Genomic DNA, 27,594 nt, shown 5'->3' with positions numbered 1-27,594 from the left:
GGGGTTTGGGCACCAGGCAGACACCGCCAGCCCCGCCCCGGGAGGTGGGGGCAGGAGGCTCAGGACCCAGGGACCCAGACCTGTCGCCCCGCTCTCGGCCTGCCGCCGCCGCCGCCCGCGCCCATGGGGAACAGCCACTGCGTGCCCCAGGCTTCCAGGAGGCTGCGGGCCTCCTTCTCCAGGAAGTCCTCACTGAAGGGCAGCAGGTGAGGGGCGGCTCAGGCTGGGTCTCGGGGTCGCCCCCGCCCGCCGGGGGGCCAGGCCGTGAGCCGCTCCCTTTGTCCGCAGAGAGGATGGCACCAGGAAGCTGGCCGGCCTGTTCGGCTCCGAGGCTGGTCCCGACGACGGGGACACCACAGACAAGATCTTCTGCTACATCCCGGGGACGGTGAGCGGTGGGCGTGTCCTGCCACCGGGCGGGCGGGGTGGGGGGCGCGGGACGGCGTAGCCCCGAGGGGGGCGGGGGGCGTCAGTCCCAGAACCAGGTGAGGAAGTAGGAGCAGCCCCGCCCTAGAAGCTGGTCTGGCCGAAAGTCTGAGCTGAGAACGAAACTGGGACCGACTCTGAGTCAGTGGGTGAGCAGCGCCGGCCCCAGCTGGGGGGGGCGGGGCGGGGCCTCCGCGGCTGCTGGGGGGCGCTGTGGCCGGGCGGGCGGGCGCCCTGGGTCTGCAGCCGGGTGGGGACTGGCCAGCGTGTCCAGGCACCTTTGGGTTGGACCCAGCACACGTGTCTGCGTTGTCCTGTGTGGGCTTGGATGTTGTGTTCCTGGTGCGATGTGCATCCCACCCCCTCCGCTCTTTACTCCGCGTCAGGGGCTTGGTGAGCAGTGAGCCCCTCGCACTATTCCAGGGCTCAGTTCCTTCCCAGGTGTCCCCCAGCATCCAGCACTCACCACTGCCTCCTCCCATAGCAACGCCCTGCGCCCCCACCCCCACCCCCAGGGCCATACTGCGAGGATTGGCACAGCCATCTGAGCGTCACCCTGCCCCCTGCCCAGCCCCTGTGGGGGAGACACCCAGCGTTCCAGGTGACTGGCATGGGTCCCAGCTTGTGAGGGATGTGACCCCCAAGTTGTCATTCCAGGAGAGGGTGCAGGAGGAACAGGTGTAACTGTGCCAGGGGCTTGGGCCAGGGCTCCGCCCAGTAGGCCTCGGTTGGTCCCCTGCTGGTGTGGGCTCCCACCAATGTGTGCCCAGCAGGCTGGCCCCTCCCTGCCCCCTGAGGTCCAGGGCTCCCTGGGGCAAGGACTGGCTTCAGCAACGTGCTCCCTCAGAGGGATGGGGTCCCGTGTGGCCCTGTCTCGGACCTCAGCTCCTGAGGTCCAGGCCCACACATTGTAGGGCCTGATGGAGTCCCTCTGGGTGTGGCGGTCCTCTTGCCAGGACTGGGGGTGGCTGGACAGGGCACCGGCATGTTATGTCGGGAGAGGGGGCCCCGGAGAAGCCGTCTCTCCTTGGGTCCTGCCCGTGGTGGCTCTGAGCTGACTCTTCCCTGGACCCTACGGCTGAGCCTGGGCCACAGGGCCAGCTTCACAGCCCTTCCTGCTCTGTGGCCTATTTCTCACCATCCCATCCCGGCATCATTCCCCGAACTGGGTGTGGGTGCAGGAGGCCCCACCCAGAGGCAGGGAGGCCGGGAAGCTTCGCGTCTGTCTGTGCACATTCCTGGGCTTGTCTAAGGGGCGGCTCAGCTCAGCCAGGGCACGGCAGCCTGGGAGGCAGCCCCTGCCGGCTCCCGGAGGGAGCATGGCCCTCCACAGCGCCCCCTCCAGCCGCAGCCCCATCTGACTCCCAGTCTGACTCCCATTTGTGGAGGACTCTCTGTGCCCCAGCATTGGCTGTGTGTGGGCGCCGGCAGGCAGGCACTGAATCCCCAGCACATCTCAGACCTGTCCTGGCCCTGACGATGCAGCAGTGGCCAAAACAGACAAAACCCCTGGGCTCAGGGCGTTCCCATCCCTGTGACACAGCCAGATGGCCAGACAAACGCGCACAGGTATCATGAAGATGCAGTTAGCACTGAGGCGTGCAGAGGGGTCGGGGAGGTTGGGAGGTTGGAGGGGCAGACAGGGCGTGGCGAGGAGGCAACGTGAGCCACTCCCTGAAGGAGGTGCGGAGACTGTCCCAGGCAGCGGGACAGCAAACTCGAAGGCCCTGGGCTGGGCATGTGCCTGATGGGAGGGAGGAGTCAGGGTGGGGGCAGGTCCTCAGGACCCCTCAGCCATTGCCAGGCAGGAAGCCGGTGTCCGCCCGCCCGGCCCAGGGCTGGGCAGCGTGTCCAGGCACATGTAGGCCTCCACTGAGTGACGTCAGGAGATCAGGGTCACGGGCCCTCTTCCAAGCTCCACGTTCACAGACATCACAGTGGCTCAGAATGGCCTGTGGAGGGACTGGCAAATACATCAGACACGCCCCCCCGCCCCCTTTCTTAGTACCAGGTTAAACATTTACCAGCCAATAGAAGATTTGGGAGGGTTTTTTAAAATACATGTTTTTATTGATTTCAGAGAAGACAGGAAAGGGAGAGAGAGATAGAAACATCAACGAGAGAGAATCATGGATCAGCTGCCTCCTGCACGCCCCACCCTGGGGATGGAGCCCAGAATCCAAGCACGTTCCCAGGCTGGGAATCAAACTGTGACTTCCTGGTTCATAGGTCGATGCTCAACCCACTGGGCCACACCAGCTGGGCCAGGCGGGTTTTGAGTCTTGTCTCGGTCAGACACCCAGAATGCTGTGACCAGCAGACTTAGGGGCTGAATAACCAGAATAAGGGTGCACGGCTTGGGAATCTCCTTTGAGTCCAAACATCACTGTCCCCGCCATGGCAGTGGGGCCGTGTGTGTGCGGACTGGAGCTCAGGCCGCCCCCCTGAGCCGTGCTCCCCGCAGGACCTCCCGGGCCTGGAGAGCCAGCGAGAACCCCTGGACCAGCCGTTCCTGAGCGTCTTCAAGAAGGGGCGGCGCAGGGTGCCTGTGAGGAACCTGGGCAAGGTTGTGCACTATGCCAAGGTCCAGCTGAGGTTCCAGCATAGCCAGGTGGGGGCCGGCCGGTGGGGGTCTGGGCCAGCCTGGGCCTGCCCCCCGTGCTCACACAGCAGCCCTGCCCCCCCAGGATGTCAGCGACTGCTACCTGGAGCTGTTTCCTTCCCACCTCTACTTCCAGGCCCACGGTTCTGAGGGACTCACTTTCCAGGTGAGGGAAGCGGGCAGAGGGAGGAGGCTGGGGGGGCAGGGAGGAGCCCCCGAGGCGGCGGCCACGGCGCCTGGGGGTGCTCAGCCTCCCACTGGGCTCTGGCAGGGGCTGTTACCGCTGGTGGAGCTGAGCATCTGCCCGATGGAGGGCTCCAGGGAGCCTGCCTTCCAGATCACAGGTGTGTGGCATGAGCAGTCCCGCCCAGGAGGGTGAGAGGGCCAGGGCGTGTGGTAAGGGTGCCCCCAGTGCAGATGGGGAGCACCTGGTTCCCTCAGAGCTCCCTCTGGCCAGGCCCAAGGACACTGGCAGGACCCTGAGTGTTGAGAGATCCTGGCTTTTCTTCCAATGGGCACATGGCCGTGTGCCTGGCTGGGAGGAGTGCAGCAGGTCCTGGTTAGTGCCGTATTCTCCCCCAACTGCAGCCCTGGGGTCTGCGGGGCGAGGGGGGGGCTGGGGAGGGGCCTCTCCTGGGGGTGCCGGCCCAGCGCCCCCTGCTCTCCGCCCACAGGCCCACTGCCTGCCCCCCTTCTGGTGGTCTGCCCCAGCCAGGCAGAGCTGGGACACTGGCTCTACCACCTGGAAAAGCAGATGGCCCTCCTGAGAGGGTTGCAACGCTGCCACTCAGCACCCCCACAGGTCAGTACCATGCACCCCGAGCCCCTTTCCCAGCCCCCCTGCCTGCCTGCCCTGACCCCCGTTTCCCAGGGCCCCCCTGAGGACGAGCTCCCCTGGAGTCTGCAGCACAGGCTGGCCCAGCTGCGGACCACATGGGGGCGCCAAGTGGTGGGCAGCGCCATCTGCGCCTCCAGGGTCAAGCTGCAGCATCTGCCATCACAGGTGGGTGGGGACACGGGCTGAGGGGCGAGGGGTGAGGGAGGGTGGAGGCAGCAGGTGGGGCCAGGCCCTCGCTCCCCTCCACTCTGCCCTCGACCCTGGCAGGAGCGATGGGACCGGATCCTGGTCCTGTACCCGACTTCCCTGGCCATTTTCTCGGAGGAAGCGGACGGGCTTTGCTTTAAGGTAGGTCCTCCCGCCGTGACCCGCCCCAGGGAGGCACCTGTGTGTAGGGGTGGGAGGGGGCGGCAGCTCAGGAGGAACCTGTATTTCGGGGCCAGTTGGGACAGAGCATCCTGGCCCCACCTACCAGCCTGCTGCCCTGGTCAGTCTGGTCTCAGCTCTGTTGTGAGCAAGAGGGACCCTGTCTGGGCACCTGTGTCACCGTGGAGGGTCTTTGGCCATATCACCTGGGGGTGACCATGGTCTTCCGTTGCCGAGAAGCACACATGGGGGCTTCAGTCCCCCCAATATCCCTCCCAGCCAGCGGTGATGGAGGGGACCCGTCCCCATGAGCATGCGTCTTTGCCTGCCATTGGTTGATGAGGTCCCCACCCAGAGGCCAGCGGGAGGCGTGGAGATGCCCCTGGGGCAGATGGGGAGCCCTGGCTCACTCAGGGCTGTCGGCTTTGGCCCTGCCTTGCCCAGCCTGGTATCCCCATGTCTGGAGGGCGAGGGGAGTGATGGGCCCAGGCAGAGCCCCAGGGTTACCCCCAGGCAAAGGCCCCACTTCCGTGGCTGCCCCACAGGGGGAGCTTCCACTCAGCGCCATCCACATCAACCTGGAGGAGAAGGAGAAGCAGATCCGCTCCTTCCTGATCGAAGGTGGGCTGTGCCCGGGCCTGGGAGGGAGGTGCCCGCGGTGACCGGCTCTGCCCTGGGCCTGGGGACGCTCACGGTGTCTGTGTGCCAGGCCCCCTCATCAATACCATCCGGGTGCTGTGCGCCAGCTACGAGGACTACAGCCACTGGCTGCTCTGCCTGCAGACCGTCTCCCGCCGGGAGGGAGCGCCCCTGCTCCCCGGCCCCGAGGGCTTCCCGGGGCTGCGGGGGCCCCTCCAGGTGAGGGTCAGCAGGCCCTGTGGGCGGTGATGGACAGAAGGGCAGACCGTGGGTCGGTGGTGAGAAGGGTCCTGCCACATGGCTCACTACCCCCCACCCACTGCCAGGTCCTGGGCAGTGGCCGAGGCTCGCTCTCCTCAGATGGACAGACCAGCTGGGACTCGGGGTACCCAGCACCCCACTCTAACCGCACCAGCCGTTCCCTCCCCGAGTGCTCAGTTCCGTCCGCAGCTGGCTGCCCTGCCCAGCCTGCATCTGTGAGTGTCTGGGGGTAGGGGCAGGGGCCATGAGGTGAGCTTGTGATGAGGAGCCTGGGTCCCCATGGCACTCCATCCCTCCCGGGATGCCAGCTCCTGGGGGAGGGGACTCAGAGGATTGTGGGATAGGGCTCCGGGAACCTTCTGGAAAGTCCTGTTCCCCACAGGACAAGGCCAACCCTGGCTGGACCAGCGTCAGTGGGCAGAAGGCAGAGCTAAGACGGGGCGGCAGCAGTCGGTCACCCAGGAGCAAGGCCCGGGGCGAGGGGCCTGGCCCGGCTACCCCGCTGCACCTGGATCTGACCAAGGTGGGCCCAGACACTGACCCAGCCCTGAGCCTGGCCCTCCTCTGCCCTGCACCTCCCGGGCCTCTGTCTCCCGGGTCCGGAAGGTCCTGGAACCACCTGGGAGCCTCCTCGAGGAGGGAGGATGCGGGGTGTCCTGCTCCTGGAAACCTGTCTCTTCTGCCTCTTGCCTGCAGCTGACCAGGCCGAGCCTGGAGGGTGGCCCGGAGGTCGAAGACCACTCCCTAGAGACACCTCACTCCCCCCTGTACGCTGACCCCTACACACCGCCTGCCACCTCCCATCACAAAGTCAGAGACGTCCGGGACCTGGGTGAGGTCAGTGCCCTGCTGGGGACAGAAGGGCCAGATGTGCCCACAGCCTGCTGCTTGGAGTCTAGACCAGCGGTCGGTCGCCAACCTTTCGGACCCCACGGACCACCTGGGGGACCCCCTGGGAGCAGGAGAGACAGAGGCGGATGCTGGGGCAGTGGGCACTACAGGCAGCCGTGGCGACAGCTGGTCTACTCTAGACCATGCCCCACCCCCTGAGGTTTAGAGGAAGCCTGAGGTCTGCTCAGGCCACGAGAGGCGAAAGGGGGTTGCGGGCAGGGGTCCCCCAGCTCCACCAGGCCCCGCCCAGGGCCTCAGTCACCCACCGACACTTCCCTGGCAGTTCCTTGCTGCGATGAAGAGCTCGCTTGGACCCGAGCCCTCGAGCCCGTTCCCCTCCGTGCCTGTGTCCGTGCCTCGCTCCGACCCCAGCTCCGGAGTCTCCAGCCCCCACTTGCTCTCCAAGAAGGGAGCCCTGCACCCCCGAGCCTCTCAGCGGCACCGGGGCTCCGTCAAGGGCCGTGGGCCCCAGCCCCCCGACTCTCCTCGGCTCGTGAGTAGCCTCCTGCACCGGGACAGGGGTTCTGTGGGCCCTGGGGGACCCTCTGGGAGCAGGAGAGACAGAGGCGGATGCTGGGGCAGTGGGCTGGTCTCCAAGCCCCTTCCCCAGGGCGTGGCTCTCACACTTGTGTTTGGGGTCCCCAGGTCTCCCCTCCCAGGGAAGTTTCGCGCGACCCCCCGCTGCCTCCCCCAGGTGAGTGAGAGGCCCTGCCTCCTTCTGGGGGGAGCTCGGGTGGTGCTTCCTGAAGACACACGCTCCTCTGCCCTCCCACCAGACGGCGGACCCCCCAGGAGCTATGACAACATCTGGGACCAGGCTCCGTCTCCCTCCCGCCGACGGTGGCCCCGAGAAGCGCCTGAGGCTGAGGCGGGGCTCACCCAGTGGATCTGAGCGGCTTCTCAGTCCCACCTGCCAGTGTCGACTCTGGGGGGGTCTCCAGCAAGGCCTGGGTCTTTCTTTGTGGGGCCACCGGCCAACCACCCCCATCCAATACCCGGTCAGGGTCTGACCCCGGGGGGTGGAGGGGGTCTCCAGAACCCTGAGTTTTCTAGGATCTGGAGGGACCAGGAGGACAGCTCCCCCCCAGGATGCCCTGACCAGCGCCCTGGACCACAGATGAGGGCGCGATGCCCAGAGGGGCTGAGCCCAGGGAACGTGTGAGGGAGGAGCTTGAGGGGGCTTCACCTGGGAGGGGGGGAGCGGAGCAGGGTTGAAGGTGAAGGTCAGAGGGCTGAGGAAGTTACAGAGAGTCCGAGTATGTGAGGCCAGAGGTCATGAGGACCCGAGGTCAGCAAGGTCAGAGCTAGGAGGGTGGCCCATGTGGGTGGGTGGCATTGCTCGGGAGAAATGGACAAAAGACTAAAGAAGGAAGAGAAGATTTTATTTGTCTGTGTCCACACGTTCTTCACCCACAGCCAGGAGGCCCTGTGGCCCCGGGACCTGTGCTCGCTGCCTGGCTGGACGCCCTTCCAGCACCCGGCTGGCCCCCTGCCCACCCTCCTGCCCTCTCTTTGGCTCCTCTCAGCCCTGGGACAAGCCCAGTGTCCCATCCCCCCGCCTGACACCATGAAACTCTGCTTGGAACCTCATCCAGGGCTCCCCAAGGAGAAGCCCCAGGCTCTGCCCTGCAGACCCCAACCCCGCAGGGGCCACTGGGGTCGCCTTCCTGCAGCCCCTCCAGGTACCTGCTCTGGTCTCGGGCAGCAGCCAGGAGACCTTGGCCACAGGGGTTCAGGGCTCCAACAGGCCAAGGAGGCCCTGCCAGCCAGCCCGCCCCTGCCCACTCTCCAGGTGCTCGGACACCCGCTGATCTCCTGCTCCGTCCCACCACTCACCCTCCAACCCAATTACCTGACAGAATGCCAACGCCCCGTTACATTTGCTTTTGGAGAAACCACAAGTACTTTCTCAGTATAAGCACTCTCACATACTGCCTGTCTGAACGTCCAGCCTTACTGGACACCCTGCTGCATTTGCTAACCTGGCCACCTTCCTAACCAGTTCCCTGCTGGACCCCAGCCACCCCACCTCCCGTCTCCCCTCCCAGGTGTGGGTACAGCCTGGGCTTCGGCCACTGGCCTGAGCCTCGGGCGGAGTCCAACAAAGCCAGGACCTAGGACACTGGCTCCTAGATGCTGCCGTGGAGCACAAAGGTCAAAGGGCGAGGCCAGAGGGCAGCACCTCGGCCTGAGCACCTGTGGCCGTTTCCTGGTCCTGCGTCTTCCTGGGCTGAGCCTGGCTCCTAGGGGCTGGGGCTGCGGCGTCCCAGCCTCACCTGCCGGCGGAAGTAGCGGATGGCCGAGATGGTGCCGATGTTGGCCAGCAGGACTGCAAGGGAAGCAGAAGCTGCTTGGGTGCCGGCTCCCGGCCTGGTCACCACTTGACCTGCACGGCCAGCCTCGAAGGGCGAGAGGAAGCCCGCGGGGTGAGCGGTGGGTCAGCAACGAGAGGAGCAAGGTCAGGGAAGAAACGCGTGTCCCCCAAGCACCCTGACCCCTGCTGGCCCCTCCACTTGACTTCTGGGCACCATCCCCACTCCCCCCAGGGCCCCCAAACCTGTTTTCCAGGCGTCTGGGGTGTGCAGATCTGAGGTTCTCACAGCCCAGGTGGCAAAGGCTACAAACACCAGGCACATGTCCTTCTGGCTGAAGGTAAACGAGGTGAGGGGACCCCAGGGCTCCCCTAGGAAAGGAAAGCACATTCTGAGCTCCAGCTGCTCCCCTTAGATACGTCTGTCCTGGGACATGTCTGTCTGGAGACACGTCTGTCCTGGGTCATGTCTGTCTGGAGACACGTCTGTCCTGGACATGTCTGTCTGGAGACACGTCTGTCCTGGACATGTCTGTCTGGAGACACGTCTGTCCCGGGACATGTCTGTCTGGAGACACGTCTGTCCTGGGACATGTCTGTCTGGAGACACGTCTGTCCTGGACATGTCTGTCTGGAGACACGTCTGTCCTGGACATGTCTGTCTGGAGACACGTCTTTCCTGGGACATGTCTGTCTGGAGACACGTCTGTCCTGGGACACGTCTGTCTGGAGACACGTCTGTCCTGGGACACGTCTGTCTGGAGACACGTCTGTCCTGGGACACGTCTGCCTGGAGACACGTCTGTCCGGGGACACGTCTGTCCTGGACATGTCTGTCCGGAGACACATCTGTCCTGGGTCATGTCTGTCTGGAGACACGTCTGTCCTGGGTCATGTCTGTCTGGAGACACGTCTGTCCTGGGACATGTCTGTCTGGAGACACGTCTGTCCTGGACATGTCTGTCTGGAGACACGTCTGTCCTGGACATGTCTGTCTGAATCACATCTTCCCCGTGATGCCTCTGTCCCAAGACACAGGCAGTGGGTGGCACAGTTGAGTCAGGTCGACTTGGGCCAGTTGCCTCTGGGCACCACTTCCTGGTTCCTAAACTACCTTCCCGAAGGAATGTGAGACCCAGTCCGCTGAGTGCCCACGGCCCAGTACCTGCCCTGCTGGAGGCCAGGGGCAAGGCTGTCATCTGGGCCTGAATTCAGGGTGACAGTCGGTGCACAGCCAAACCCTTGAATGACCTGGGCTGCCCCACCTGGCCTGTGTCCTGGGATGGCCAGGAACTGCTCCTTCCTTCCAAGATCCTCCTTGAGGCCTCCCCCTGGCTCAGACCAGCCTCCTGGCCTCCCCCCTCCCCCCGCCATGGCCCTCTGGCTGACATCTCTGGACAGTGTGTTCCCAGGACCTGGACAGGCCATGGGGCCCACGAGACACGCACCTGCTTGCCGGAGCACCAGGTCGAGCTGCTCTGTGGCCACTGGGCTGGGCTCCGGCGCAGGGCCAGGCTGCACCCCCTGGGGCCCCGGCGTGGGGGCCGCCCGGGCCTGCAGCGGGAGGGGGGCAGCCGGCCCCAGCACGCCCTCCAGCCTGCCCTCCAGCCTGTCCGCCCCGAGGAAGTGTTCATAGGCTTCGGGGAAGGAGATGGGCATGGGGTCTCCGGGCAGAGCGGCTGGCACAGGCTTGTCCTCTGGGGCTGGGGCCGGGGAGTGGCCCCCCTGGGGCCCAGACCTCTTGGCCCGGCTGTCCCGGAAGAAGAACTCACACACTTCTGGCCACTGCACTTGGGCCTCGCCAGCCTCTGCCTCCTCAGCCTCTTCATCCTCCTCCTCGATGGTGTCACAAAAAAAGAACTCGTAGGCCTCGGGGACGGTCACGGCAAAACAGCTCTTATACCCAGGCCCCCCCGCGGCAGAGGCGGCAGGGGGGGGCAGGTGCTTCAGGATCCGAGGCTGGGGGAGCCTGGGCCCAACCGCCACTGCGTCCCAAGCTCCAGGCCCCCCGCGGCCCCCTGTGGCTGTCCTGGGAGCCGAGGGCCAGCCTGTGGCTGGTGAGAGGGGGCGCGTGGCCTCTTCTGACCCTGGCTCCTTGGGGCTGGGCTCAGACACAGAGAACCGCACTTTCTTCTTCTTGGCTGGGACAGGCCCTGGCGGGGGCTCCCCCAAGGGGTGTCCAGGGGCACCTGCAGAGGGCTCCCCTCTGGGCTTCTCTTGGTGTCCCCCTGAAGACACCACAGAGCCCAAATCCAACTTGGCCTGTGGGGCACCCTTGGCCTCGACCGCGTCAGGCCCAGCCTGGGGAACGGGGGCCAGGGTGGGTGCACCCACGTCACACTCCGCCTTCAAGGCAGGTGCCGATGGGTCCACCTGCGGCTCGACCTTTCTGCCCGGCGGGGGCAGGGCCACATCCAGTCTAGGCTGGCAGGTGGGTGTACAGGGAGCCGTGTCAGGATGAGGCTTGGAGGCGGGTGTAGACAGAGCCGTGTCAGGATGAGGCTCGCAGGCAGGTGTAGACAGAGCCGTGTCAGGATGAAGCTTGGAGGCAGGTGTAGACGGAGCCGTGTCAGGATGAGGCTTGGAGGCGGGTGTAGACGGAGCCGTGTCAGGATGAGGCTTGGAGGCGGGTGTAGACGGAGCCGTGTCAGGATGAGGCTCGCAGGCAGGTGTAGACAGAGCCGTGTCAGGATGAAGCTTGGAGGCAGGTGTAGACGGAGCCGTGTCAGGATGAGGCTTGGAGGCGGGTGTAGACGGAGCCGTGTCAGGATGAGGCTTGGAGGCGGGTGTAGACGGAGCCGTGTCAGGATGAGGCTTGGAGGCGGGTGTAGACGGAGCCGTGTCAGGATGAGGCTTGGAGGCGGGTGTAGACGGAGCCGTGTCAGGATGAGGCTTGGAGGCGGGTGTAGACGGAGCCGTGTCAGGATGAGGCTTGGAGGCGGGTGTAGACGGAGCCGTGTCAGGATGAGGCTTGGAGGCGGGTGTAGACAGAGCCGTGTCAGGATGAGGCTTGGAGGCAGGTGTAGACAGAGCCGGGTCTGACTTAGCCATTGAGAAATCTGGACTAGGCTCTGGGGCAGGTGTGGCCACAGCGTGTGGCCCAGCTCTGGGGGTCATGCTGAGTGGCTCCGACCCTTGCTCAGTAGTGAGGACAGGTGTAGACAGAGCCAGTCCCGGCCGGGCCACCTGCTCAGGGGCCCCTGCAGACTCCAGGCCCCGCTCATCCTGCCCAGCTCCTGATGTCCGCTCGGCTGACCCAGCTGAGGGGCCCTTCCCCCTGGACCCAGCGGGGCCTCGGACCTCATCGGGCCTGGCCGCAGAGAGCAGCGGGGAGCCCAGTGGGGAGGTGGGAGCAGAGCCCGCGGCACTCGAGCGCCCACCCCCCTTGGCACCAGCAGCGCGCCTCTTCTTTCGGCTGGGGCTTCGGGGCGGGGCTCCAGGGCTGCCCGGGGGCCTCTGGGGCAGAGGGCTGCGGCCTGGGGACTCGGGGCTGGGAGGAGGCTCACCGGGGGGCCGGGGGGCAGGGTCCCGGGGGGCTGGCCCCTGCAGAAGCCTCTGCATCTCGTCCTCGGAAGGCGCTTGGCGGGGGGCGCTCTGGCCGGGAGAGGCGGCGCCGGAGCTGAGGGATGGCCGGGCTTCTGACTGCGCTGACGTGCTGGGCGTCTGCTGACCAGCCCCCAGGGCCAGGGAGGGCTCCTGCCAAGACCTGCTGACCAGCTGCTTTGTGGCCGCCTGGTCCTCCTCCTCAAAGCCAGGCCAGCCACTCCCCCCAAGCAGGGGCCGGGGCCCGGGGGGACTGCTGCCGCTGCTGTCCCCTTGGTCAATGTCACTGGACAGCAGCTCGTCCCCAGAGGCCAGGCTGGCCTGCAGGAGACCACACTCCTCGGTCGTGGCTGAGAACTCAGCCCAGTCCTGGTCACTCAGCTGGACACTGTACTGGAAGTTCTCCATTTCGGTCAGCAGGGTGCGTGAGCAGCAGGGCCGGGGTCTTCACCCCCTGCCCGCCCGCCAGCACCCCTCCAACCTGGCTCAGCACTGGGCCGGCATCTTCGTCCTGAAGGCCACTAAGCAGATGCAGACGGCAGCTGGCCGCTTCCTCCAGGGCCGAATCGCCGCAGCCCCACCGTCCCCGCTTTTAAATTGACGCCCGTGGCAACTCTACGACATGGGGTCACATTCCTTCCCCAAACGCGCTCTGGATCGGCGAGGGCACGAGGAAGCAGGATCCTCGTGCGTGGATTTTCAACCCCAGAAGTGGCTTTCCTTCACGTCTCCAAGCATCTCCTGCTCAGCTGGGTCGGCCTTACCCTCCAACTTTCCTCCGGACAGGCCGACCTGGCTGTGGGGAGCCCTGGCCTGTCCCAGCATGCCCCAGGGGGCATTTGGCCATGGGGGCGGAGCCACAGTATCCAGCAGGTGACCAGCCTTGGGTGATGACCTTCCACTAGCCTTGCTGGGACAGGCCGCTGGGCTTCCTCTGAGCGCCCGCTGGTCACGCTGGTGCCGGCCAGAGTATACGTGGGTCCCCAGGAAGAGCCTCGGGAGGAGGCCCCAGGACAGAAAGGAGCCTCCTGCCTCCCTCGGTCATCCTCAGGGTCTGTGTCCCCGACCCAGACGTGCCCCTTCCCCTGCCCCGTCTCAGTGACCCAAGGTGACCCTGGCTGGACAGTCTCCAATCCCTCAACCCCTGTGGGGCTGCCCTTCTGTCTCTGAGATGGAGATGCCTGGACCCCAGGCACCGAACGGCTTCCTGACCCTGAACTTCGTCCTCCTCTCTAGCTCTGGGGAAGGTCCCTGGGGGCTGTCTACCTCGGGGACCCCTCCGGGCGGGAATGAGGAGCTGCTGGTGTCGTACCTGGAACCCTGCAGCAGCCAAGCAGCAGCACTGGGCGTCCAAGCTGCCTGTCCATGGCCCAGTGCTGGCTCGCCATGCAGCCCCACCCCCACGGCCAAAAATACCATCCCGGGTCACATGTCTCCTGCCAGCCAGCAGGGTCCAGGCCACAAATAGATGGCATTTGCGGGGCCTCCAGCTACGTGAGGGACACCTTCCTAGTTGGGTCGGACGCTGGCCAGAGAATGCTGACCAGCAACCAGCACGTGGCTCCCCTTTGCCTGGCTGAGGGCTGCTCCTTCCTCTTAAAGGGACCCCGCTACTGGGAGACCTTGCTCCGCCCCCATCCCACCGCCCTCTGCCCCCGCCCCCCAAGGCCAGCCCGGGATCTCTGGGTCTTAGGGCTTTGTCCTGATGCCTGTGGGGAACGGAGGGATTAGAGTGACACGGTGGGAAATGACGGATCCTCGAATGTTCCTCCAGGTCATTTGGAGGTGATCCACGCAGACCCCTTCCAGGCAGCACTGCCATCCTGTTGGGAGTGTGGGGGACGCGTGGAGTTCTTGAAGGCTTCCAGTGGAGGGCACCCCAAATGGGCATGACCCCTGGGCCCCTGGAGAGCGTTGGGAGAGGTCAGGAAGGAAAAGGGGGTCACTCCCGCCAGCATCTCCCCACGTAGGCTCCTGGGGATGGGACCCCAGACGGGTTCCAGGAAAGAGGGTCAGATGCCACCACCCCAGGTGACCCCGTCCTCAGGAGGGGGGCGGGGTGACATGCCTCTGAGACGGGTGGCGAGCAGCAGCCCCTGCCAGGACCCCCCTGAGCACTTTGCCAAACACTGTCCACCCTGAGGGACACCTTCCTGGTCGGGTCGGGGGTGCCAGGAGGACCCTCTTTCACAGCGGAGTTGGGTGCGGCACAGAGAGGGTGAGCCACACAGCCAGCAAGCGGCAGAGCTGGGTCCTGAAGCCCCTGCTGCGGCTGGCTCCCGGCCATCCTGGGCTCGGGGCTGTGCTGCCTTTCCCTGGCCAGGTCCCTGTGGTGCATCGGCCCCCCTGGGAACACAGGAGGGAGCAGTGGGGTGGACAGCACAGCGGCACACAGGGAAGTAAGGCCATTCCCGGCAGCCCCGCGGCGCCTGGGACCAAAATCCTGTGAGAGGCGGGGGCCAGGACCCGGGGCGAGCTGCGAGGGTGACAGCGGAGGCATCGCACGGATGCGCCAGGACGGGCATTGAGTCGGCAAACGATTCCGCGCGTGACAGGTGTTCAGGCAGCGCTCAAGGGAACAGACGGGGAGTGCGCGCATGGCGTGGCCACCGCCAGACGCCCCGCGGGAAGGCCGGTGCTCCTGGGCGGGCAGCCTGGCCGGGGAAGGTCGCCCTCCGCGCCTCTCCACACCGGCACCCCTGTCTCCTTGGGGCTCCTTCCTAGTCATGCAAAGCTCTGTGCCGGGTCCAGGTGTGGGGACTTCACACCCCACGATGCCGCGCACCGACTCCAGTCCATCCTGACGCTGTCAGCCTGCGTGGAGCCTCAGATCCCAGGTTAAGGGCTCCGTCCCACAAGGCTGCCCCCGTGGACGCCAGGCCCCCGGACATCTGTCTGACTTGGCACAAACTGGAGGTCCCATGGCTGCTGCCCCTGGATTAGCGGGAGTGGCTCACAGAACTCAGGAAAACACCGCATTTGCCAGCTGATTATAAAGAGGTGACAACGGACGCAGGTGACCACAGGACGCAGGTGACCACAGGACGGAAGCGAGGCACTGGGCGTGGCACGTGGAAGGGGCGGGGCTTCTGCATCCTGGGCACCACCAACCGGCGGCTGCCCTTCCCACTCACCCTGAGCCCACCCGGCAGGGTTCTGCGCAGACGGTCATTCACGGTGGGGTCAGCCCTGTCCCCTCTCACGGGAATGCAGGGCTTGGTTTCTCTGGGGACCAGGCCTCACCAGGAGCCCAGCAGAGCTGCTCACGGAACAAGACACTGCCGGTGCTCCTGCCATCCAGGACATCAAGGGTTTCGGGAGCTCGGTGCCAGGAACCGGGGCAGAGACCAATCTGTACAAATTCTGTTGTTTCACGGTCACTTCCTTCCCTCTCCCACGGTCACTGTCACGCTGGAGCCGGGAGCTGGGGGCTGTGCTGTCAGCGCCCGCCAGGCGCTCACCCCGCAGCGTTTCCTGGGCTGGGCCTCGGCTGTTTCCCATTTGTAGCTAATAATCAACAGCATGTGGCGACCAGTCAGGAACATCCTGTTGGCAAACGTGTGTCCGTGGTTTTGTAAAGTGTGTGGGTCGGAGGGCGAGGTGGGCCTGCCCAGCGGTCCTCCCGGGAGGTCCTGCGCTCACCAGGGCTACAGCCTGGGACCGTGTGCCCGCGCCTGCCGTCCTCCAGGCTCACACCTCCATAACAGCAAAGCTCCTGGCCATTCAAATGGTCTCCTCGGGGCTTTTGCCACTTTTCGAGGCCTTTTCCTTATGCGTTGGTGGGAGCTTTCACACACTCTGGATGTGCATCTTTCGGAATGTTTGCCCTGTGATTACCGCTCTTTCTCACTTTTTCAGTCTCTTCACGGTGCCTTTGGATGAACAGAAATTTATTTTATTTTATTTTGGATGAACAGCAACTTAAATGGATAAAATTCAAATTTTAGCACAATCCAAGTTGTCAACAGTTTCCTTGGTGGTGATCACTTTTCAGTTCCCTCAAGTTCCCTGCCTGCCCCAAAGCCTTGCAGGTGCAGTGAAGGTGGCTTGCAGGTGTGAAGATGGCTTGCAGGTGTGAAGGTGGCTTGCGGGTGTGAAGGTGGCTTGCAGGTGTGAAAATGGCTTGCGGGTGTGAAGGTGGCTTGCAGGTGTGAAGGTGGCTTGCAGGTGTGAAGGTGGCTTGCAGGTGCGGTGATGATGGCTTGTTCGCTTTGTAAAGCCTCACTACCCCACTTCTCCCATCGGACCTGTGACTGAGCTGGTGCTGACATCCCCCCCCCCAGGATGGTGGGTGATGGGGTGCCCTGTCACTTTTTGTTTCCTGTGGACTCCCAGGGCGGGTCCCTGCTCTGTGGCACATGTGCGTGGACCTGCATGTCCAGGCAAACACGGTTCCCACCAGGGGAGGGCTTTGTGACAACCAGCCTGGTGGCCCTGGAAGAGAATACAGGGTCACAGGAGGCAGGGAGGCTGGCTCCGAGGCTGTGGGAGTGCGGTGGGCGAGGCTGGAGGCCAAGCAAGGACAAGAGGCCTTTTGAAAACCAGGCGTTGCCGGAGTTAATTACCACCCCAACCAGGGACCTGCTTGGCCCCGGGGAGGTCTGGCCGCCAAGGAAAACAGGCGAGCTCCGCAGCAGGTCACTGGGCACTGACTCAGCTCCTCCGCGGAGGCCTTGTCTGCAGAGACCAGCCCCTGCGGGAGGGAGCGGTTCTGTGGATGGAGAGCAGCCCCACAGCGGGAAGCTACGGCATCAGAAAGAGGCAGTGAACGGCACGCAGCCTGCGCTACCCCTGGCGGCCACCAGAGGGCACAGGTCCCCCACTGGAAGCCAGCAGAGCGCAGCGGGGTGGAGGGTGGGGGGAGGGCCTGGACACTTCTTGGGGTGCCACGCCCCCCTTTTGAAGGTTTGTAGCCCCTGTGAGACTGTAAATACCCCGAAACAAGAACCAACTTTCAATGAGCAGCTATTCCCTGCCGGGCACTCTTAAATGCTTTCTACAGATTACGGGCTTTTTACTTTAAAAATTGTAGTCGTTTTAATGGGGTATAATATATACACGACAAACTGCACATAAAGTGTAAAATTCGCTGCGTTTTGGCAGGTAAACACCCAGGAAGCCATCACCTCAATCCAGAGAGTGAAGCGCCCATCATCCCTGAAGGTTCCTCTCCCTTGGAACCGCCTCCGGCCCTGCTCCCCTGGGTCGCCGTAGCTTGGAATTTTAGACAAACGGGTCAGACCGTATGTTCCCTCTTGTAAGGACAAGAAGATGTGTCTGGTGTCTGTCACTCGGCACAAGTATTTTGAGATTCATCCACACCAGTGTGTATATCCATAGGTCTTTTAAAATGATGAATGTGGAGTGCTCCGATGTTGGCTACCCAGTTGGTATTTCCGTTCACCCGCTGATGGACCCCTGGGTTATCTCTGGATGGGACTAGTCTATATGAAGCTGTGTCCGGGTCTTGTGTAGACGTGGGCTTCCATTTCTCTTGGGCAAATACTGAAGGTGGGGTGGCTGGGTCACAAGACAGGAATACCCTTAACTTCCTAAGAAAGTGCCAGACTGTCTCCCAATATGGTTCGTTTTCACTCCCAGCAACAGTGTGTGAGGCACATCCTCGCCCACAGGCGTGGCCAGTCCTCCGCCATCTAATACACGCCTCGGTGCCTCCCTCCGGCTTTAACCGGAGCTTCCTTGACGACTAGTGATGCTGAGTATCCCTTCGTGTTGTTTAAAATATATTTTATTGATTTTTTACAGAGAGGAAGGGAGAGGGATAGAGAGTTAGAAACATCGATGAGAGAGAAACATCGATCAGCTGCCTCCTGCACACTCCCCACTGGGGATGTGCCAGCCACCAAGGTACATGCCCTTGACCAGAATCGAACTTGGGACCCTTGAGTCCGCAGGCCAACGCTCTGTCCACTGAGCTACACTGGTCAGGGCTCCCTTCATGTTTTGTTTTGTTTCTGCCATAATCTTCTGTGCGATGACGGGTCGAATCTCTGGCCCATTTTCTTCATTGGGTTAGTTCTTTTCTTATTGTTGACTCCTGAGAGATCTTTGAATCTTCTTAATCAGATGTGTGATTTGCAAATGTTTTCTGCTACTCTATGGCTTATCTTTTCATATTCTTAACAATGTCTCTTGAGGAGAAGTTAAAAAATTTACCGGGGCCCCAGCCGGCATGGCTCAGTGGTTGAGCATCAACCTATGAACCAGGAGGCTGACCCAGGTTGCGGGCTTGATCCCCAGTATGGAGACAGCTGATTGATGATGCTCTCATCATTGAGGTTTCTAACTCTCTCTCCCTTGCTCTATGAAATCAATAAAAATATATTTTAAAAAATTTATCCATGCCAGGACCGGTTTGGCTCAGTGGATAGAGCGTCGGCCTGCGGACTGAGGGGTCCCAGGTTCGATTCCGGTCAAGGGCATGTACCTGGGCTGTGGGCACATCCCCAGTGGGAGATGTGCAGGAGGTGGCTGATCGATGTTTCTCTCCCGTCGATGTTTCTAACTCTCTCTCTCTCTCCCTTCCTCTCTGTAAAAAATCAATAAAATATATTTTAAAAAAAAATTATCCATTTTTCTTCCATGGGTTGTTGTTTTGGTGTCATATGTAGGAAATCATTGCCTAACCAAAGGTCACAAAAATGTTTTAAGTTTTCTCCAGAAAGTTTTATAGTTTCGGGTTTTGCATTCAGAACTATAATTTGTTTTGAGCTGATTTGTGCCTATGGTGTGAGGCATGGTTCCAGGAGATTTTATTTGCATACAGATGTCCAGTTGTTCCTGGTCCAATGATTGAAAACACTCCCCGTTTTCCAGGGAATTACCTTTGCACCTTTGTTGATGATCAACCAACTGCATAGGTAGGGGTGGGTCTGCTTATAGAGTTCTAAGGAATAGTTTTCACTTTTAGCACTTCAAATATGTTCCACCGTCTCCTCACATGCATTTTTCCAACAAGAAATCTGCCGTCATTTCATCTTTGTTCCTCTGTGTATAATGCCTCTTCTTTCTCTAGCAGCTCTTAGAACTTTCTCTCTATGGCTGTTTTTGTAGGGAAGAGGTCATCAGGTTTATCGATACATGATTAACACATCATTCAATTCATCTATTTAAAGTAAATAGTTTTTAGTTGTGCAGCCATTATTATAATCAAATTTAGAGCATTTCCATTACTCCACAAGGGGCCCCACCCCCATTCCCTCAACCTCCCCCCAGCTCCAGGAAACCACTCATCTAGTTTCTGTTGATTTGCATGTTCTAAACACGTCAGGTAAACGGGATCACACAATATGTGGTCTTTCGTGACCGTTTCTTTCACTGAGCATAGTATTCTCGAGGTTCATCCATGTTGTATGTAGCATGTTTCAGTACTTCATACCTTTTTATTGCCAAATAACATTCATTTGCATGGCTATACACACTTATTTATCCATTCAGTTCGTCAGTTGACAGACATTTGGATTATTTCAACTTCTTGGCTATTATGAATAGTACTGCACACGCTTTTTGGTGGACATTTGTTTTCATTTCTTGTGGGTCCAGGCCCAGGAATGGAATTGCTGAGGCACATGGTAACCCTACAGTTAATCTTTTGAGGAACTTCCAGACTTTTTCTAAAGTGGCTGCACCTAACCCATGGACACAGACAATAGGGTGGTAAAGGCCTGGGGTGGGGTCGGGTGGGGGTGGGCTGGAGGAGGTGAGTGGGGGGGGGGGGAGATATGTAATATTTTCAACAAAAAGATTTATTTTAGCCGAAACCGGTTTGGCTCAGTGGATGGAGCGTCAGCCTGCGGACTGAAAGGTCCCAGGTTCGATTCCGGTCAAGGGCATGTGCCTGGGTTGCAGGCACATCCCCAGTGGGGGATGTGCAGGAGGCGGCTGATCGATGTTTCTCTCTCATTGATGTTTCTGACTCTCTATCTCTCTCCCTTCCTCTCTGCAAAAAATCAATAAAATATATTAAAAAATATAAAAAATATATATATTTTAATTGATTTCAGAAAGGAAGTGAGAGGGAGAGAAACATCATTGATGGGAGAATCATCGATTGGCTGTCTCCTGCACACCCCACACTGGGGACCAAGCCTACAACCCAGGCATATGCCTGGACCCGGAATCAAACCATGACCTCCTGGTTCATAGTTGATGCTCAACCACTGAGCCACGCTGGTCAGGCCCATTTTACATTCTTACCAAAAATATATAAATGTTTCCATTTCTCCACAAGCTCATAACGCTTATTACTGTCTCTTTAATGATAATGATCTTAGTGTGTGAAGTGGCATCTCATTGTGGTTTTGATTTAAATTTCCCTGATGGCTAATGATGCTGAGCACCTTTTCATGTGCTTATTGGCTAATTACATATCTTTGGAGAAATGTCTATTCAGATTCTTCGCATTTTTTAAGTTGGATTTTTTTATCTTTTTTATTATTGAGTTGAGAGTTATTTATATACTAGAGGCCCGGTGCATGAAAATTCATGCACTACAGGTGGGGGTCCCTCAGCCTGGCCTGCCCCCTCTCACAGTCCAGAAAGCCCTCAGGGGCAGGAGGCCACCCAGCGATCAGGGGAAGGCGATGCCCCCATCACATCTCTGCTGCTGCCACTGCTGGCAGCGCAAGCCTTGGCTGGCCCTGGTTACCTGAGCCTCGGGCGGCCCTGGGCGGCTGGGGGGCTGAGGGGACTGGGGGACTCTGGAGGCAGGCGTCCCAGCGGGGCTGAGGTGACTGGGCACCGCCATCTTGTGGCTGGAGGCGCTGCCATCTTTGAGGGCGTGGCAGTCAATTAGCATATTCCCTCTTTTTAAAAAAAATATATTTTATCGATTTTTTACAGAGAGGAAGGGAGAGGGATAGAGAGTTAGAAACATCGATGAGAGAGAGAGACATCGATCAGCTGCCTCTTGCACACCTCCTACTGGGGATGTGCCCGCAATGAAGGTACATGCCCTTGACCGGAATTGAACCTGGGACCCTTGAGTCCGCAGGCTGACGCTCTTCCACTGAGCCAAACTGGTTAGTGCAGCATATTCCCTCTTTATTGGCTGTGGGCACCACCATCTTTGTGAGGGCATTGTGATCAATTAGCATATTCCCTCTTTATTAGATAGGATTCTAAAGACAAGTCCCTTGTCAATATGTTTTGCAAATATTGTCACCCATTCTGTCTTTTTGCTTGTTTGCTAATGTCCTTTGAAGTACAAAGCACTTTAATTTTATGAATTCCACTTTGAATATATATTTTAAGGATAATTTATTGATTTCTACAGAGAAAGGGAGAAGAGAAAAACATCAATATGAGAGCACAACATTGATCAGCTGCCTCCTGCATGCCCCCTACTTGGGATCCAGCCCACAACCCAGGCATGTGCCCTGACAGGGAATCGAACCAGCAACCTCTCGGTGCCCGGGATGACACCCAAGATCATGAAGATTTGCTCCTGGTCCCCATAGAACAGCCTGGCCAAGGCCTGTGTAACACTTCCCTGACCTGGGTTGGCAAGGAGAGCCCACATCCAGGGTGCTGAAGTGCCTGGGGCCTTGAAGGACAGTAAGGGGGTTAGGAGTTGGGGGTGCTCAGGCTGGAGCCATCCAGGCCCTGGGCAGGGATTTTTGGCTCAGACTGTGGCCAGCACAGAAGTTGGGGGGTGGGCATGGGAGCCTGGAGAAGACAGTGGGCCTCCCCACACTTGGGGCTGCTGGGCCCTTCCCCTCACTGTGCTGGGACAAGGCAAGGAAGGATGCTGGGGAGCCCCACCCCCAGGGTAAGGATGGGAGGGTTGGAGGTGGGAAGCTATTGCTGCTCAGGTATCTGCACCTCTCTTACTGTGAGGTCAGGGGGTGATGTGGGCCAAGCACAGAGCTTCAAGCTTCCAGCCCTGACTGTCGCTGCAACTGGGGCTTGTCTGAGGGCCGGACGGTACCAGAAGACCTGCTACTAAGCTGACTGTCATGGCGGTGACCACAGGTCTCAAGGCCACTAGGGGTGCCTTCTTCATAGCAAAGCACAGCTGGTCTCCCCAGAGTAAACATTGTCAGACAGACAGAGAGCAGGCAGCACTTGCCACCTAATCTTGAAGAGACAGCCCGTCATGTCTGCGGGATCTGAATACCAGGAGGGGGTCACTGGGGGCCTTGGGGAGACTGCAAGCCCAGGTCTGATTCTTTGCCCAACAAGGGTGCATCCCAGGAGGGGTGTACCCCCAGGGCTCCAGGGAGCAGCGATGGACAGCCCAGCCCAGCTTGCTGGGAGCAAGTGTGCCACAGAGGGGAGGAGGTTGCTGGTGCCTGGAGAGAATCAGGCACCACAGTGCCCCAGCCCGTCCCCCATGGCAAATTTACCGGGCTGATTATTTCTCCTGAGCTCATACCAATGATTTGCTGTCATTGTCTGGTCCCCAGGCCCTGGCCCTACAGGCAGACAGACACAGGCAAAGGGACCGACAGGCTCCAACACCCAGAGCAGGCGGATAGGCTGACAATGCACATTCACTCAGCAAACATTTATTGACCCATGGCCCTTGCAGGAACTAGCTGGAAGGACTGCCTGCCATGAAGGGAAGTGACTAAGATCACATACCCCCCCCCCCCCCAGGAAGTTCTGGCCCCTCCCTGCCCCTCCACATGCCAGGCCTGAGAAGGTGTTTCATCACTACTTAGCAGGAAGTGTCTGCAAGACAAAAGCCAAGATAAAAATAGCTGGTGGGTGTTCCAGAGAGCCAGCTGCCCTCAGCTGCCGGAAAGGGACAGCCTGAGGAGGGCCTGGGACAGCCCCTTGGTGATGCCCTCTGCCCAGGCCCTCACCGTGGGGCCCCTCAGCTCGCTCTGCTTCTCAGACCTCCCTAACCGAACTACATGACGACCCGCCCCAAACCTCCCGGCTCCAGCTTTCATGCAAATCGATCAGGTCAGTGTGGACTGAGCGGTTCCAAGTGTGGGGCTCAGCTCTGAGCAGGCCCTGACTCTTCCCCTACCCACTGGGCTGCACACCCCATCCCCCCAGGCCTTCCCCTCCCTGAGCTCCCCTCCCCCAGTACAGACGCTCTTCGACCCTCCTGCTCAGGAGGGCCTCCCGGGCCTACTGAGCGTGTGTGTCCACACCGCTGCCACCACCCTAAGCCACTGGCCCAGACCCTGGCGCTCAGGGACAGATGCGCAAGGCGGCCAGAGAGCAGGGAGGACGGGCCAGGGGGCACAGACGGGGCAGCCTTGAAGGAGGCAGGCCAGCCTCCGGCAGTGACTCACCCTCCTCCTCCTGGATGGGCCCTGGCCGGCAGGCGGCGGGCAGGCAGGCAGGCAACCATCTGAACTTCGGTTGGGAAATGAATCTTGCTCCGCCTCGAGCGCTTCCAGTCTCCGCTGTGCACCTGGGACCACGCCCTCCTTGCACCTGGAGCGCAGGCCCCGCAGGCTCCTGGCCCCGTGCCCATCGCCACCTGGCGTCGCAGCCTTGAATTGCAGCGCTGACACCCGCAGGTTCTCAGGGGGGACGCTCAGGCAGGGAGAACCTCCAGTCCTTTCTCACTGGGGAGGAGCGGGCCTCCCAGGGAAGGCCAGGCACGCAGCAGGACGGGACTCGGGTGGGAGCGCACCCCCTGAGCCCCGGGAGAAGTGCTTGTGCCAGCCTCACTCCAGTTCCCTGCCCGGGCACACTGATGCCCTCTCCTGCTGGTCCCGTCCTGGGGAGACTGGCCTAGGGCACGGTTCACGGAGGAGGGGGCAGACGGTAAACGTGAGAACAAAGCAGGAGGTGGGCCAGGCGCCTTAAAAACATTGCCCAGTGACGCTGGACTGGCGCTTCCCAACACTGGGGTGCATTCTGGAAAACGTGGTGGTGCCGCCTCCTGCCCGAGCCTCCCGCAGGCCTCACACCCCCTCCCACTTCGAGGTGGAGCGCGGGCTCCCGCACCACCGGTGCCGGCAAACGCACCGCCCGCGGACCCCAGCGGGGGCGCACCTGCCAGGAGGGCGGGGCCTGGGGAGGGGGCGGGGCCCGGGGCGGGGCCCGGGGAGGGGGCGGGGCCCGCACGGAGCCGCCGCACGTGCTACCAGGCTAGATCGTTCCCAGAAGAGACAGAACAACACAAAACTCTCGCTGCAGCCGCTGGAAATGAACATGCCCGTTACAGTCTCAGCAAAGGCCGCGGCTCTGAACGGGGCGGCCTCACCGCAGCCACGGCCTCCAGGGCGCACCGCGGCCCGGCAGCCCCGCCGAGGGGGCGGCGGGGGGCGCTCCGGTCAGGCCCCGGAGGAGCGGCGGGGCGAAGGCCGTTTCGGGGCGCAGCCGGGGTAAGGGGCCGTCGAAACCCGGCAGCGGCTGGCGGCCCACGGAGACCTCGGGCGTGGGACCCACCGTAGCGGGGGCCGGGGGCGCCGAGCGGCTCGGGGGGCCCAGCTGGCCCAGGCAGGCCGCCAGGTGGCCGACCAGGCGGGAGCGCACGTCGGCCGGGATGTCCTCGAAGGCGGCCAGGAAGCGGTGCACCTCGGCCAGGCACTCGCTGAAGCCGGCGCGGTACTTGCTCAGGACGGCGGGGTCGGCGCCGAGCGCGGCTGGAGGCGGCGGGGACAGGTGGTGGGAGCGCCGTGGGGGCCCCGCGCGCCGCCCCTCCCCGCCCTCTCGCCGCCGCGTCTCACCTGCCGCCGGCCCGCGCCGCAGGCTCCGCAGGTGCCTCACCGTCATCTCCAGGATGTCCGCCTTCTCCAGCTTCGCGTGGCGGGCGCTCTGGGGGCGGGGCCGGTGTGGGCGGCTGCAGCCGGCAGGGCCCCCGACGCCGGCTCCGCGCCTCGGCCCCCCGATCGCGCCCCGCTCCGACTCACCTCTTTCCTGAGCGCGTCCAGGAGGAGCGTCTTGAGCTGAGCGAGGCTCTCGTTGATCCGCGCTCGGCGCCGCTTCTCCATGACCGGCTTGGAGGACTGCGGGTCGGGCCGCGGGCCGTGGCTGAGTCCCGGGTCCGTCCGTCCCCCCCTGCGCCTCCCGCCCGGGCCCGACCCGGTCCCACCTTCCGGTGCGCGGCCGCACTCCGGAGTCGGCTTGGGGTTCGGCTGGCGCTGGCGGGCGCGGCTGCCCGCGGCGAGGTTCGCGGCTTCCCCGGCGCGTCCGCGGGCATGGTGAGCCCGGCGCGCGAGTGCGGGTCCGGGTCCCACAGGCTCCGGGCGCGCGGCCGTTTCCCGCTGTTGAAAGCAGCGCCCCCGCGGCTGTGTGAACCCCGCGCCGCGTTCTTTCCCACACTCGCGCCAGCCAATGAGCGGCCGCCCCGCCCTCCCACCCGCCCCGCCGGCCGCTGTCAGTCACGCGTCCGCTCCCGGCCCGCCGGCCCGCGGGGGACAAAGGGGAGCTGGGCCCGGTCCCGCGCCCGCCTCCGGCCCTCGGGGACCGGGCGGGAAAGCGCCGTGCTGCCCGCTGCGAGCGGCGCCCCAGCAGGAGGCCCCCTGGGCGCCGGCTGCGACCCGGGCGGAGTCGCGAGGCCCACCTTCCCCCGAGCGGGACGTCCGAAAGGGAAATTCTCGAGGGGAACCGAGTCGGGGGGCGGGCGCACCTCGACCAGCAGACCCTTCCTTCTCCGCCGTCCGAGTCCCGCCGGGCCTGGAGCCTCCGCACAGCCGGCCTCGCCCTGCCGCGTCTCAGCCCCCGGGACGCCGCCGCCTGCAGCGCCCACGAAGGACCCGTGACACGTGGGCGTGGGACCCAGCCACGGGGCAGGAGAGAGAGCGCAGGCCAGGGTCATAGCAGTCAGGGTGGCTTTACAGCACCATTAAATGATGGCACAGGACCAGTGAGGGTGGGGCCGCGGGCAGGTAGTGACGTCACCAGTCAGGATGACGTCATCAGACAGTAAACCTGTCCCAGGTGAGGCTGGCGAGGTCACCAGATAATCAGAGATGATTGTCTCAAGGTGAAGGTAGGTGATGACATGAGCCAATGGGGTGACTCATGGGGCTGGTGACGTCACACCCTGGGTTTCAGGACATCAGGGTCAGCCCCAGCAACGTGGGGGGACAACAGCAGCGGTTTTGTTTATTTTAAAGAGACAAAGTGGGGAAACGGTTATGCTTATTTTCTTTTTAAAAAATATTGATTTCAGAGAGGAAGAGAGACAGAAATATCAACGATGAGAGAGAATCATGGATCGGCTGCCTCCTGCAGGTCCCACACCTGGGATCAAGCCCGCAACCCAGGGCATGATCGGAATTGAACCCCGGACCCTTCAGTCTGCAGGCCGACGCTCTATCCACCGGCCAGGGCGGGGCGAGGCTTAATTTCGTGTTTGACGTGGTTTTCATTTTGAATTGTGTGGCGGGAGCGCTATTGTGTCCTGGGGTCACCGGCCTGTTGCCCATGTTTTCCAAGGCCCACCAGCCGGCCTGGCCTTGGGACTTCTAACCGGTGGGAGGCAGGCGGATGAACAGAATCACTGCTCCGCTGTAAGGGACAGATGGACTTGGGGGGCAGGGTTGCTGGGGGAGCGGAAGCCCTTCTTCCGCTGTGTGGTCCGGGGGTCTTCAGGGAAGTAGGCAGCAAGCGAGGCTGCAAGGGGCGCACCCCGGAATCAGAGGGACGGGGAAGGTGCCGAGGGGGCTTCTGGCGCTCAGATCCTCCTTGCCACACACATGTGCCTACACGGGGGTGCGGGCCTCCAGATTGGCCTCAGGCCCAGCTGCCCCCACCCCCTTCTTCTACTGCCCCAAAGGAGCCAGTGGAGCTGGGCAGGGGGTGCTGGGAAGACTTGGGTGACAGACAGGCCCACCCAGAACCTCCTGGGAGCGCTGATGGGTCCAGTGCCTGCTCGGACTAGTCCTGCCGGCCAGGAGGTCTCCCAGACCTGCAGCCCCCACTCCCCGCCCCAGGGGCCACCTGGACCTTCTCCTCCTTCTAGAGGCTCTTGGGGAGAAGCTGGGGACCCGCACTTCCTGGAGGGGGGGCCTGGGACCAGTCTGGGGGGTTCTGGGCCACCCCAGCGGCCCACAGAGACCAGACAGGCAGACAGCTCAGGTGGAAAGACTGGCCTGGGAGCCCTGTTCTTCACCTTTCTCTCCCTGAGTTGTCAGCTGGACTCACCCCGTCCCTGTTTCCTCGCCTGTGCAATAGCTTATCTTTCTCTTTGTCCCGGGTCATTGGGAAGATGACTGAGATCCTACTTTGGAAGCTCCCAGAACATAGAACTGGACACATGTCAGCAACAGCTGTTACTGCCCAGGAGGCAGGCAAGAGAACGGGATAGGGTGGGGGGGAGACTGAGGCAGGGAGGTGCTGCCTGGACCCCTTTCCAGAGAGCGAGGGATGCCTCCCACCAGAGTCTCCTCAGGCCTGTGACTTGAAGGAGATGCAGGAAGTGAGCCACCTATATCTTGGGGGGTGGGGTGAGGTGCAGGGGACATTCCGGAAAGAGGAACAGGCAGTGCCAGGAACTGGGGCAAGAGCGAGCCAAGTTCCAGAGGAAAGGAGATGAGAAGGAGCCAGAATGGCCAGTGTCCCTGTGTGTGGCCGGCTTATCACTCTGGGGACCATGGGGTGAGGGATGGAAGCAGGACCGCTCGGCTGTACCTGCAGTAGCCCCGGCGAGAGGAGATGGTGCCCTGGGCCAAGTGTGCAGGGGTGAGTGGTGAGGACTGAGAGGTACTTGGGAAGGTGTTTGGTCACTGCTGTTGTTATATATGTGAAGGGCTTCAAAATACAATCTCTATACATAAAAGC

General features: G+C 61.9%; 3 protein-coding genes across 3 annotated transcripts; 1 reads left to right on the top strand and 2 right to left on the bottom strand.

Annotated features, from left to right (window-relative positions):
- Positions 1-123: 123 nt before the first annotated feature.
- On the top strand, positions 124-7,398 carry PLEKHN1 (pleckstrin homology domain containing N1; the record flags this gene model as incomplete). The annotated part of the gene is given in 17 exon segments (XM_081088066.1): positions 124-207; positions 210-270; positions 273-388; positions 2,891-3,037; positions 3,114-3,194; positions 3,300-3,372; positions 3,703-3,830; positions 3,900-4,031; positions 4,134-4,214; positions 4,778-4,853; positions 4,942-5,090; positions 5,198-5,347; positions 5,515-5,655; positions 5,829-5,969; positions 6,307-6,516; positions 6,669-6,717; positions 6,800-7,398. Coding segments are annotated over 17 exon segments (1,935 nt in total). The 3' UTR covers positions 6,916-7,398.
- On the bottom strand, positions 7,386-12,285 carry PERM1 (PPARGC1 and ESRR induced regulator, muscle 1; the record flags this gene model as incomplete). Its single annotated transcript, XM_081088067.1, has 3 exons — positions 7,386-8,352; positions 8,581-8,706; positions 9,783-12,285. 3 exons carry the CDS (start codon positions 12,283-12,285, stop codon positions 8,267-8,269), a joined length of 2,715 nt encoding a protein of 904 aa, XP_080944193.1. The 3' UTR covers positions 7,386-8,266.
- An 11,572-nt stretch (positions 12,286-23,857) lies between these two features.
- HES4 (hes family bHLH transcription factor 4) lies at positions 23,858-25,504 on the bottom strand. Its single transcript, XM_081085696.1, has 5 exons — positions 25,439-25,504; positions 24,902-25,073; positions 24,720-24,815; positions 24,537-24,624; positions 23,858-24,452 (listed from the first exon to the last, which is right to left on the bottom strand). Exons 2-5 carry the CDS (start codon positions 25,007-25,009, stop codon positions 24,067-24,069), a joined length of 678 nt encoding a protein of 225 aa, XP_080941822.1. The 5' UTR covers positions 25,010-25,073; positions 25,439-25,504; the 3' UTR covers positions 23,858-24,066.
- Positions 25,505-27,594: the final 2,090 nt, after the last annotated feature.

Source organism: Myotis nattereri (assembly GCF_964212035.1).
Source record: "Myotis nattereri genome assembly, chromosome: 3".
NCBI classification, from domain to species: Eukaryota; Metazoa; Chordata; class Mammalia; order Chiroptera; family Vespertilionidae; genus Myotis; species Myotis nattereri.
Note: the sequence above shows the minus strand (reverse complement) of the source record. Positions and strands in the feature narration are given on the sequence as shown.

Coding starts and splice junctions, on each gene's coding strand:
- HES4 (XM_081085696.1), bottom strand. CDS start 25,009: ATGCCCGCGGACGCGCCGGGGAAGCCGCGAACCTCGCCGCGGGCAGCC. Junction 24,816..24,901: donor GTGCGGCCGCGCACCGGAAG/GTGGGACCGGGT, acceptor CCCGACCCGCAG/TCCTCCAAGCCGGTCATGGA. Junction 24,453..24,536: donor GCGGCGCGGGCCGGCGGCAG/GTGAGACGCGGC, acceptor CGCCGCCTCCAG/CCGCGCTCGGCGCCGACCCC.